Source organism: Neurospora hispaniola, assembly GCF_033458365.1.
Source record: "Neurospora hispaniola strain FGSC 10403 chromosome Unknown B0T23scaffold_1, whole genome shotgun sequence".
Taxonomy (NCBI): Eukaryota; Fungi; Ascomycota; class Sordariomycetes; order Sordariales; family Sordariaceae; genus Neurospora; species Neurospora hispaniola.
Window position 1 is genome coordinate 5,676,044 of NW_026944406.1, and position 12,428 is coordinate 5,688,471.

At 50.9% G+C, this 12,428-nt stretch overlaps 3 protein-coding genes across 3 annotated transcripts; 1 reads left to right on the forward strand and 2 right to left on the reverse strand.

Moving 5' to 3' along the window:
• Positions 1-48: 48 nt before the first annotated feature.
• Positions 49-1,905, reverse strand: B0T23DRAFT_435642 (uncharacterized protein; the record flags this gene model as incomplete). Its single annotated transcript, XM_062840538.1, has 2 exons — positions 49-1,078; positions 1,142-1,905. 2 exons carry the CDS (start codon positions 1,903-1,905, stop codon positions 49-51), a joined length of 1,794 nt encoding a protein of 597 aa, XP_062697810.1.
• Positions 1,906-4,142: 2,237 nt separating this feature from the next.
• On the reverse strand, positions 4,143-5,915 carry B0T23DRAFT_36910 (AhpC/TSA antioxidant enzyme-domain-containing protein). Its single transcript, XM_062836492.1, has 2 exons — positions 5,384-5,915; positions 4,143-5,302 (listed from the first exon to the last, which is right to left on the reverse strand). The coding sequence occupies exons 1-2, from the start codon at positions 5,783-5,785 to the stop codon at positions 4,448-4,450; spliced, it is 1,257 nt and encodes a 418-aa protein (XP_062697811.1). The 5' UTR covers positions 5,786-5,915; the 3' UTR covers positions 4,143-4,447.
• A 2,120-nt stretch (positions 5,916-8,035) lies between these two features.
• B0T23DRAFT_36917 (aspartic peptidase domain-containing protein) lies at positions 8,036-10,149 on the forward strand. Its single transcript, XM_062836497.1, has 3 exons — positions 8,036-8,741; positions 8,801-9,670; positions 9,723-10,149. The coding sequence occupies exons 1-3, from the start codon at positions 8,349-8,351 to the stop codon at positions 9,903-9,905; spliced, it is 1,446 nt and encodes a 481-aa protein (XP_062697812.1). The 5' UTR covers positions 8,036-8,348; the 3' UTR covers positions 9,906-10,149.
• Positions 10,150-12,428: the final 2,279 nt, after the last annotated feature.

A 12,428-nucleotide genomic window follows, 5' to 3' on the forward strand; every position in this document is an offset into this window, starting at 1 on the left:
TGTGATCCCATCATTACGTCGTGTCATCGTGATAACTACCTCTTAGTACTAACTAGGACCAAACCCCGGCGGAAGAGGCGGAGGAACCATCGTTCCCCTCCCCGCTCCCCCGCCTGGAGGAGCAAAAGGGAAGAAAGTCGGCGGCCCACCACCGCTTCCTCTTCCCATCATTCCGGGAGGCGGAGCCCCTCCTCTTCCTCCTCCCGGGGGGCCGAAGCCGGGTGGAAGTGGAGGAGGTGCACCTGGGAACTGTGCTGGTGGTGGCGGTTGTGGTGGGAAGGGGAACGCGCCGGGCGGTGCAGGTGCTAGTGGTGGAGGCGCCGAACCACCACCTCCGCCACGTTCTTCCTCGTCGATACTATCTGGATGGTAATCATCTTCGCTGTGTTGATCCTCCTCGTGCTCGGAATGGGAGTGGTACGAATGATCATCGCCTGATTCATGATCGGAATGCCGGTCGGATTCACTGCCTGAACGACTACCGCTGGCACTCGCCCTTCGCATTCCATGGCCGCCAAACATTGGTCCTGGTGGCGGAAGAGAACCTGGAGGCCCTGACCCGGAGAATGGTGGAAACGGAGGTGGTGGTGGTATACCGGGCATCGGCGACACCGGAGGCCGGAATCCTCCTGGCCCAGCTGCTGGAGGCGGTGGTGCGGGAGGAAAGATATTGCTCGGTCGCGGCGGTCCTGGGCTTGACTTGCTACTACTGCTGCTCGCAGGAGAGCGTGAAGGGCGACGGGATTCTTTTCTACTCCCCCTGCTTCCACCACTGCCACTACCGCCGCTTCCGCCGCTTCCACTCCCGCTGGTGCGGCTTCCCCGGCCGCTGCTCCGGCTGGAATGGCTCCTATAGCCACTACTGTTGGGTGTTGAAGAAAACCAATCGACGATACAAGCTATGATGAGAACGAGGCAGAAGAGGAGTGGAATCAGTTGCGAGGCGCTGTTGATTTTGTTAACTTCTGAGGAGACGCGGTTCCAATGGATTGAGAGCTCGATGGCTACGAGGACGGTAGTGGCGATGAGGAGGTTGAAGACGAGTTGGAGTTGATCCATGTTTGAGCTTCCAGAGGGACTTTTGTAATCGGTCAGCAGGGTTGACGTTTCATTGAAGGGAAACAGGAGAAATAGTACCTACCCATCTCTCTTTCTCTTTTTCACCCTTCTCTTCTTCTCTTCACCTCCACCACTCAAACTCCTCACTCCCATCACCACCCCGCCCACCAACACTATCAAGACCACAGCAATATTGAACGCTCTGAACCCGACACTGCCCAAATCCGCTTTGGCAAACAAGAACCCATACGGTTTCCCACAAACCTTTTCATCTCTCCTTCTTACTAATTCAACCACTCCAGAGCACCAAAACCACAACTGAAACCCACACACCATCAACAGGAGAACGAACTCCATGATAACCAGCAAATCACACCCCTCCCTCTCCTTCACCCCGTTGTCCCTTCTCATTCCCTTCTTCTTCTTCTTATCACCTCTACCCCTCCTCCCCTTCTCCCCATGCCCCGTCTCAGAACCAGGCCTTACAAGACATCTCCTAACCCCCGTCCAGAATACTACTCCCAACGTGACGTACGCTGTACCGCTGACTAACAAAGTCGCAATGTATACCTCCACTGCTCCGAAGACAGCATTATCTGTATCTGTATCTGTACTTGAACCGGGAGAAGAGGCTACTACTCTCATAGCGAGCCCGATGAACACGGCAGAACAGAGAATCGCGTGTGCGGCCCTTAATACGGTATAGGGCGCCGGAGAGCGGGTTCGAAGGAGCGTTGCGGGGATGAGACCGATCCAGAGGAGGTAGAAGGAGAGGCGGATGCCGAGGCCGGTTGTGGAGGGGAGGGAAGGAGAGTCAAGACAAGAGGAGGAAGGAGTAATTGACATTTTGATGTTGGTATGTAGAGGTAGAGGTACGGGTAGGTTATCGTGTGGTGAGTTGTGTCTAGACTAAACGCTTGAATCGAGGTTTTCACAATCTGAGAGATATCATCTTGGCTTTGAGATGTCGTCGGTTTGCTGGTTTGGTGCACGGTTGAGCAAGGTTGGGTTGCAAGTAGTCGTTTGAGAGTGTCGTCTCTCCTCTGGTAAGGTGAGGTGAGGATGTAAAAGATGTCAAAGTTGTCATGTACCCGAGGCCTCTTTCAGTTTTAGGGATTAATGAATTTGTCCACGGCCCCCGACACCGTCCACCAGATAATCCATGGATGTCAGTCTCTGATCCTACCAGGATAGCTTCTTCGTTCCTCATCATCAATCAGACTTCTGTGCCTACCTGCCTGCATGTGCTCACGTCCAGTACATACATGTCTGATTGAGATAGATATCCTGGGCTCGTCGTCATCCCAATACCTTGCCCACATGCACGTAACGTACGAATGTCAAACTTCCATCTTCGATCCAGTCGGTCAGCGGCCTTTTCTGCTTCCTTTTACCTCCTCAACACCGCATCTGTGTGGTACCTAACTGCATACCTAGAAGCAGGTCTCATCTAAACCGGGCTTTCATTAACCCAGGTTAGTAACTTCCCAGCTATTCTAGGCGATTGTGAAGCGCATTCATACACAACTCTTATTCTCCTGCCTACCTCTAGAGGTAAACTACTTCTACCCCAACAACCTTGTTAGGCCCAAACTAACCAACTAGCCCCCCACGACATTTCGGCTGGTCTCCGGCCGTGGACAATCAGTCCCACGACATCTTTCGAGCCCATGTCTCAGCCAGTTTCAAACACCGGCGCGCGCGGAATACAACCTCAAGGCCACTTCGAACACTTCATCCTTCCATTGCGAGTCTTATGAAGGAAGTATTCAAGAGGGGGTAGCTCAACTGACAAAACCTTATTCCTAATGTACTAACCGGAATCTCTTCTGTTCAGGCCAGGCTCCAGGCCCCTTTCTGTGTCTGTGTACAGCACGCCGCGTGAGTATCAGTCCCCAAAGCCAACGTCCAAAAAAAGGCTAAGTGGAAGTTGTCCGGTCGCCCTTGAAATCAAGAAGGAAGTGCAAAGCACACCCCATCTTTGTTTTTTTTCTTTTTTTTTAAACAAAAAAAATAAAAAAAATTCAAAAGAATTCTGTGGAATGGGATGAACAAAAACGACAAAGGGCAGTGCCAACCGGCGGTAGCGTACGCAGCCGAGACAGAACTGAAGAAAGACAACAGCACGTCGACGGAAGACAGCGAGGGTGGACCAGCGAGATGAGGAAGAGGTTACTTATTTCTGTTAGTTACGCCCGTAGGTACGGTAGGTAGTCTACCTAGAATGTCTCTGCTCTGTACTGTACGTTGCCTTTTTTTGGTTCAGGAAACTGTCACAGAGAGAATACTAGTGGTGGTGGAGGAAGGACAAAATAAATTTCTCTGCAGATACTACTTAGACTACTATTGTAGGGAGGGGCGTTTTGTTGGCACGTCAATCCGTTCATTCACATAACCAGAACCTACCCAACGTACCTACCTACCTCAGAAAGGGCGGGAATCCTGAAAAAGTCCAGTGAGAATTGCCCCATGAAGTAACTGGAGTCCAGCGAGGTTACCTTACAAAAGCAATGAATGCTCATGAATCCGGTTCCCCACCTACCTACATACGGAGCTTGAATGTCCCTTTGCTGACTTGAAGAAAAGGAAGATTCGCGACAAGAAACACCAAAGGTACGGAGTATAGAACAACGGGGAGCGAGGTGAGTGAATAGCCCGACGCCCCGACGGTGTAACACAAGAAGCGGGGTGAAGATCCTGAGGTAGAGTATCTGGCGTAACACAAAATCTATTCCGAAGGCTTGTCTCAGCCAGGAACGTTTGACCTCGTGTGACCATGGTGATACTATCCGCCGGTAAGCTGTTCTAGGCGGTATGTAGGAAGAAAAACCAACCGGCGGTGGCGGGTTTCTAGTCAGGGTTAAACTAGAGGACTGACTCTAGCCACATGTAGTTCTTTGGCTTGGAAATCACTTCGACCTATTGAGCTAACAGACACTCAGAAGAGAATGAAGAGTTGAAGGCGAGTGTCAGGCCGCTTGTCTACACCCGATAACCCCTGGGCTTGACAGAGGCTAACGCGGTAATGGTTCGATAATGACCAAAACAAAACGGAAACGGACAGTCGATCGAGCAAGTACCCATGAACCTAAACGGGGTGGTATCAATCTGATTCAAATATCATGCTTGTAAACAAAAGCGAACATAAAACAAGCCGCCATGCCGTGTGGGAATAGTTGAGCAAAGAAAACAATAAAAAACAACATGCACCATGCCAAGTCAACTAGGTCTTCACCCGCTTGCTCTCCTTTCTCATGCCTTTCTGAGATTCCTATACCAATCAACTCCTTTCCCGTCATCATGGTCCTGTCATCCCCAATGATAGCAAACCCTCCCTCGTCTTCCTTTTACTTCTTTTTCGTCCAAACGGCGAGCACATAAGGCCTTCCTACGCTCCTGCCTCTGCCTTCATAGTGTTCATCCTACGCGCCATGCTAAACCCAGTTCCCTTTCTTGTTTCCAGCGCCTTGGACCACCTCCTGGAGTCCTTGATGGGCTCCCCTTGCCCATCAAGCCCCAGCACCTCCATAAGCTCGGGGATCTCGACATGGTCCCTCGTTGTCTTCATACGGTGACACCATGTCACTTTTTTCTCCTCGCCTTCGTCTTCTTCGTTCTTGCCATCGATGCTGGCTTCCGACGGCCTGTGTCCTTGGCCGCCAAAGATCTTCTTGTCCTTTGTTATTGTCCCCTTGCTGTCACTACCTAGACCGGTCTCTTTGTCGTCAGAGTCTGGTTCCAGCCTTGAGCCGGAACTGTCCCTCTTCCTCTCGGCAGCAGCAGCAGCAGCAGCAGCAGCCGCTTCATTGTTCTCCCTTGTTGCCCTTTCAAGTGTCCTTTCCATATCCTCCCATTGTACGGCGTTAACGGGACTCTGAATATCCACCGGTTCGAACAAGAACTCGCCGCCAATCTGCTTGAAGTCTCCCGCTTTGTTGGCCAGCCCCTTGGGGATCTGTTTGATGCCTGTGATGATCGAATCAAATGAAGATTTGATCAGGTGCTTGGTTACGTAGGCGGGCTTCTCGCCCAGCGCGAGGGTGCGAACCATGCCGAGCTCCTGGTATAGCTTGCGGGTGGGATCGGCGTAGATGGGGAATGGGCAGTTGGTTGCTTGGGCGTACATGTCGATGAGCTGTGGGTTACCGCAGCCAACAACAGCGATGAAGGTCGAGAGTGGAAGCCGGAGGAGGGCGTCGGGGGTTATGGAGGCAGAGAGGGTGCGAAGGTATTCTTGGCATTGCTGATTCGCAGGAGCAAGTTAGCTGATGTTTGTCATTGAATAAAGTAGGGGTGTGGGAGGAGACGAGGTCCATGAACTTACACCACAGAAGAAGTGGCGGACAAAGATGATGAGGACTCGCCGGGCAACGTGCTTGCCAGTATAGAGACTCCGGAAGGTGTGCGACTTGCCGTCGCGATCGAGGACATGGTAGTTTTCGATCTTCTTTATGGTGGCCAAGCTTGGTAGGTCGTTGTTGCTGTCAACAGAGCCCTGAAAGTCCAGCGCGGCGACGGCATTGTCGCTTGTTGAAAAGCGGGGGCCGTCAATTGGCGAAGTCGAAACCGATTTACGCGACGGGACAAAGCTTGGTGGTCGTGATGATGATTTCTGTGATGGTTCTACTGGTAGGCTAGGGTTCGCCTTCTCGGCGGTCGTTGGGCGCGATGAGTTCGAAGTAGCGAACATGGGATTCGCAGGCGGTTGATCTGTTGAGACTGCCATGACTGACTGATGTGAGTGATGAAGATGACGACAATGCTGGTGATGTAGTGTTGTTGGTGGCGTCAAAGGAATCGGGCACTCGTAATGCGTTTGAATATCTCTGTCGTTTACTACTTAGCAAGATAGTTGTAGAGATCGTGCTAAAGAAGTTGTTCGTCTGAAGGGTTGAAGTTTCCCAAGTTTTTAATCTCGACCAATGTCGATCGATACCTCTTTCCAGCAGGAATGAGAGTAAGTAGGGGAGTAGTTTTAGGGGACCTGTTAGGGCGGTCGGTAGTTGGAGGCAAAGAGACCTAAACAAGGGAACTGTGACGTCTGAGCACGTTTTCTTGAACCAAAAAAGCCGACGAAACAGGGAAACTCAACGAATGGGCTCAGCCACGGGATGGATGGGGGAAACAAGACCATCAAATATGCCGGCCATGTTTTAACGACGCCATCAACAACGAAGCGAACGCACTGCCCTGTCGCCATGCCCCGGGGACGCTGCCGATTTGCGTCCCCTGGAATTGCACAGGGATCCCCCAAACCCGCTAAGGAAATGGGGTTGATCTGTTCCAGCCCACATCAGCAGCTCCACACGTGTCACTGCCCCAAACTCATCCTACCACTAGTGTAGTGTATGTATTCCCACCTAGCTGGTTGGTGAGCACCATGAATGTGCTTCCATCCTGGAGATAGGTCGGAAATGACAATTCGACACTCTTCCACGTTTCCCTTTCCATTCGAGTTGATCGAAACAAGAGGCACAGTCGTTAGGCGCGGACGAGAGAGTGCCCGAGGATTGAACAGCAACCGAAGTCCGCCCTCACCCCGCCCTAGGTACCCCGTACTAAGTCTACTGTACCCGTTTCGATATTTACGAAAGTCGGGCTATCCCAGTGGGGTTTGGGGACTCGTCAATCACCGCTGCGGTACCCACCTCGCTGGGTCGTCATTCTGTTTCTAGCAGCGTCTCGAGCCGCCAAGTCGTCACCTCATCAATCGCCGCCGCGTTTCACCCATGTGTCGAATCGACGACGACGGCTGCTACCTCTACCCACCGCGATGCTACCAACTACTTAACCGCGCGTCTCACTCAAAAGGGACTGAGGAAAGGATGGTGATGGTAGTGTCGGTAGAGGTAGCATTGACCAGTGCGCACCTATTTTCTAGATTGGACATTACCACACTTATCAACCTCCAATGGAGGCATGTCAACACCGGATGATGGACACTCCGCAGTCCGTTACCATGGCAACAAAAATAGGCACTTTAAAAGGAGTGAACAAGCAGTGGGCAATCGACACGAGCATTCGTGAGTTGAGCAATACTGAAGACGTGAGGCTGGTTACATGAGTGTTATAACACCATGTCTGTTTACACATGGGTCTTGCTTCTAGCTTCTTGGTGTATTGAAGCAAACCAAAGGTCTTGGATGCTGTTGCTTAAGACTGCAGGCAGGCTGAACACATCCCAAGCCCCAAGCTAGTTCGATCGAACTCGGACATAATCCGAAGATGAACCTAATGTTTGCTCCAAAATCAAAGAAGCTGGGAATGAACGTCATGAAGAGAGATTGTCTGACATTGAGAGGGAAGGCGCGATCCAGAAGTACTCAAGGGAGGGGTTACGGTTGGGCGAAGGGCTCTTGGAACAAGAAGGTGTTCCTTCCTCGACTGAGAAGTACCCCTGGATCTCAAGATAAGATTGAACTTCTGCCTAAGGTAGGCAGGTATCAGCAATCCGGTGACTCAGGTCAGTCTTCAGTTCCTTCTCCGTTGGGCTTCGAACCTTTACTTTCGCAAACATCACGAGGCAGTCATTGTTACCTAGTTTCACACAGAACCAGCTCTTTCCATCTCACGAGTATCTAATGAGACTCGAGGTTATCAGTCACACCTGCTAACGGGAGTCCTTCCGGCCGCTTTCAGTAGCACGAGATCAATGGCAGTGACAATGACGAAAGCTCAGTTTCACCATTCAGTTGCATCGATGGGACGGATCGTGACTACCTCTATCTATTGTAGACAAGACTTGCGGGTGGATGTGTCAGTGAGACGCAATCCGTCCTGTTTGAGGCAGCAGGATGAAATGGACAGGGCAGTCGCTCAAGGAAACTTCTACATCAGGTGAACGTGGTACTCGCAGCGGGACCGAGGTTCTGCCTGCCTCAACAGAGCCGCTTCCTCCTCGCTGTCATCATGATAGGAGGGTCAAGAAGGCATCTCGCTCAGAACGACGCCAACGTGACTCCTTTCTTGTGGGAGCTTGAGGGGTAACCCATCGCTCTTTCTCCGGGTAGTTCACGTCGTGATGTCTAGGGTATGGAAGGTCATTCCGTGGGGGTAACTGTGGTTGCTGGCAGTTTCTAACGTTATAATAACCCCCCATCAACTCTGCTCGGAACACGGCTCGGTTCCCAACACAATCCTGCTGCCCTTCTCCCATAAACATCCAGATACCCCAAGTGTCTTGTCGCACACGTTTTCATCTATCCATTCGAGATACACATCTCATTCCCTCAAACTTCCGATACCCTCGTGAGCGTTTGCCCTTTCTCAGAAAGGCATCATCGGTCGCCATGGGTTCTATGTACCAAGTCCAGTCGAAGCTCCGTCAGGACCTTGGCCTCCACAAGGTTCAGGCTGTTTGCAAGCCCGGTCGTGAACTCAATGGCACCAAGGCATACGTCAGTGCAATGGCCCGCTACGGTTTCAATCCCACCGAGGAGTCCAGGTTCTTCCACTTGAAGAAGACCGATCTCACCAAGGAGTTCCAACGCCGCGGCTACACTCGTCACTGGGAGCAGCTGGTTAGGACACCCCAGGAACGTCCCGACGATCCTCACACAGACAACGAGCCTGTCCCTGCCGAGGATCAGCAGTACGACACTCAGTATCTCTGCGAGATTGGTATTGGCACTCCGCAACAGAAGGTCAAGCTTGACTTTGACACAGGATCTGCTGATCTTTGGGTGAGTACCCAACCCCTCCCCTTTCACTTCTGTCATGGTACTGACCAGTTTCTTTCAAGGTCCGCTGCACAGACTCATCTCTTCTTCATCACGCCGACAAGAAGTTTGACCCGAAGAAGTCGGATACCTTCCAGGAGAGCAAGACCGACCAGACCTGGAAGATTCAGTACGGCGATGGAAGCACCGCTTCGGGCACCGTCGGTACGGATGTCATTACTGTCGGTGGGCTTCAGATCAAAGACCAAGCCATCGAACTTGCCAAGAAGGTGTCCAGTGCCTTTTCCTCTGGCGAAGCTGACGGTCTTCTTGGACTTGCCTTCTCCACGATCAACACCATCGAGAGCGGTGGCAAACCGGATCCACAGCCCACACCTGTCGAGAACATGATCAGCCAGGAGGACATTCCCAAGGAGGCTGAGCTGTTCACATCCGCCTTCTACAGTGCTCGTGATGACAAGTCAGAGGAGAAATCCTTCTACACCTTTGGCTGGGTCGATGAAGATCTCGTCAAAGCTTCCGGAAAAGATATCACATGGACACCCATCGACAACTCGGAGGGCTTTTGGAAGTTCCCCAGTGAGAGCGCTACAGTCGACGGCGAGAATGTTTCTGTGAGCGGAAACACCGCAATTGCTGATACTGGTACCACACTGGCGCTCGTCTCAGACACGGTTTGCAAAGCGCTCTACGCAAAGATCCCTGGCTCAAAGTACAGCTACCGATACCAAGGTTACCTCATCCCGAGCACAATCACAGCTGATCAGCTCCCTCAGCTGAGTGTCGCAGTTGGTGGAGAGCAGTTTGTTATTCAGAAGGAGGATCTGTTGCTGGCACCGGCTGACGATGACCATTGGTACGGTGGTGTGCAGTCGAGGGGTACTATGCCTTTCGATATCTTGGGTGATACATTCCTCAAGTCCATCTACGCTGTAAGTTCACGCATCTCTGATAGAGTGAAAATGTTACTAACACGATGAACAGATCTGGGACCAGGGCAACAACCGCTTTGGAGCTGTACCCAAGATTGAGGTGAACCAGCACACAGTGTTCCCTAACACCGAGTCTTCACCTGAGGCCGACTCACCTGAGCCCGCAGACAAAATTGGTGACGTCTTCCCCGTGGAGCAAGTCAAGGGAGCAGTGAAGAGTTTGAAGCTGCTGTAACTTGCGAGAGAGGCTGAAATGTTTGTGGTCTGTGGGACGCTCGTTAGGAGGAAGAAGTCAGTTCTGTTGATGTCTTTACTGTATCGTATATGGAAACAGTGGCTTCACAGTGGAGGAAGTGCGTTGCCTTGAGTTACCTGTACCTTTAGCGCACGCTGAAACATCCATTGTTACCGTCGAGGTCACTAGATAGTTACTCGTCCAAATCTCAACTCTCATGCTTGAACATGATCATATCTGTAGGAGAAGGAGCAAATAGGTCCTAAGTTCTGCTTATGCTCTGCAACACGATTTACACTAACTGCCAGAAACTGATACAGATCTGTAACCGATACCAAATAAGTTGGATGATGGAGAGGTGAGGAGGGTGAAGCAACCTTATGCCAAGCCCGTCACCGGTTACTCACCGTATAACCCTTTTCACGGCATGGTTAGTCAGAAGCTGACTATGACACAATGTTTAACTGTTCCTATTTTTCAAGTTCACCACATCTCCTCGAGCTGCAACAAATTCCAGCTACGACGACACTCATGGTTGATAATTGATAGTCTTTTGGTCGCGCGTGACATTTGTGATCTTTGCAAGCCTGCGATGACGAGTCCAGAGAATGTGACAACCTTGTGTCTTATCCAGGTTGTTGGACACACGACTTCCGAAGCAAGAAAGAAGCAGGAGAGGGTCAAAGCTGAGCAGGGTAAAGTCGTTTGCTCCGCGCTGAAGTCCGCCAAAAACGCCAGGATCACCGCCAACGGGTCCTATATGTGGATGCGTGGCACCTATACAAGACAAGAGCGACAGCCATGGGATTTTTATCTAGTTCCCTAGTTATATATCTCAACCCCAAGGTCATGGAAACTTTTCTGTACTGAAAGAATGGCGAAGTAGATCATATCATGTCAGGGTCCGTTTCAGGATCGGGGTATATACATATATAGGCCTTGTGAGCAAATATTCTTTCATGATTCGGACCAAGTTACGACGTGAGATGCTGCATGTATCCTTCATATACTAAACGCTGATTTATTATGGCGAAATTAGGAGTCCGAGTGTTAATAACGGGTCGGTGCATGGGTACTGTATGTGATAGGTGTGGATAGGTAGTCAGTCCTGGAAAAAGTGAATTCGGATACACGATGTGGTGGTGGTATGGTTTGTTCTTGTACGGATCTCGTACAAAAAGCCTCATACGGCCTTTTTTATATCCCATAAATGCCACCAATTCGCTATGGTAACTGTCCAGAGTTGATTTCGCCTTGAGGGGTCTCCAATTGAGTTTAGTTGGGTTGAGTGGAGTTGAGTTTGGTCAAGTAAGTTGAGTGAATCTGAGCGGCGCTGTACAACAATTGTACGACACTGAACCAACGCAGCTTTAGTACCAGGACGTAGGTAAAGGGGTCCTCTTCCATAGTGTTTGGTACTGGAGACGGGGTCTGGAAGTGCCTCTGTATAATATAATGCGTGCAGAGCAAGATGAGGTAAGTAGGTGAAGCATTCTGAGGTAGAGATCCCAAGCTTAGTCGTCGTGTGTTAGGGACGGATGAATACAGCGCAGGGCAAGGTATGAAGCAGTGGTGTTACAGTAAAGACCCTAATAAATGCAAGTCCACCTAAGGCTACTTGGTAAAAGGCAAGTGTCCGGGTAGTCCGTATTCAACAATCTGGATGTGAGTGTGACTCTAGTAAATGCCAAATGCTTGAAGGTAGTAAAATTTGCATTTACTAGGTCTTTACTGTACAGAATGAGCAAAGAAGTGACGGATCAGTCCTGTCTCGTGATGAGAGGTCCGAGTGATCGCGGCCCAGATGGAGATGGCTTTGATGACCTTGTCTGGGACCCTGTGGGACACATACATACGTAGCTCTGACCTTTAACTTGACGTCGATGAGCTCTTAAGTGTGGGCTTGGTGCTGGGAAGAACCTGGGTTCCGTGAGCTCTTTTTCTGGTGTGGTGAGAGCTTAGGTTAAGGTTGGGAAAGCTGGTATGTACACAGAATAATCACATCGACACGGTAGAGAGATATCTGCCGTACTGCCCCGCTGCCCAAGGACATGAACAATCGACGGGAGGGAGGGGAAGCCCCACGCATCTTTACTGGTACTGTTGTACGACTCGACGTTCACTGGAGACTATGTAAGATGCCCAATGTAGGTAGGTATGCAAGAGGCAGCGATAGCAGAATGCAACGATAAGAGCAGAAGGAGAAGAACTCCGGAAAGAAAGAGCATGACCATGGGCCATGGCGAGACACGGTTCCTCGTCTCGGGAAGCGATCCCGAAAGTCCAATGATTGGCCAGGTTTCTTGACGAAGGATGATTGGTCTTGCTTCGTTTTTCTGCAACGAACTTGTCGTGCATCATCGTGCCTTTTTGTTGGCATGCGTCTGTCGTGCTTGGGCTCTCTGCTCAGTCAGATGCATCCATTATTGATGAGATGAATCAGGGTGTCGAGAGGTGATGCTGTCTAGTTGTGGACTGGTTAAGCGAGAACGGGAGGCAATACCACGGGCTTTCAGACAGTCA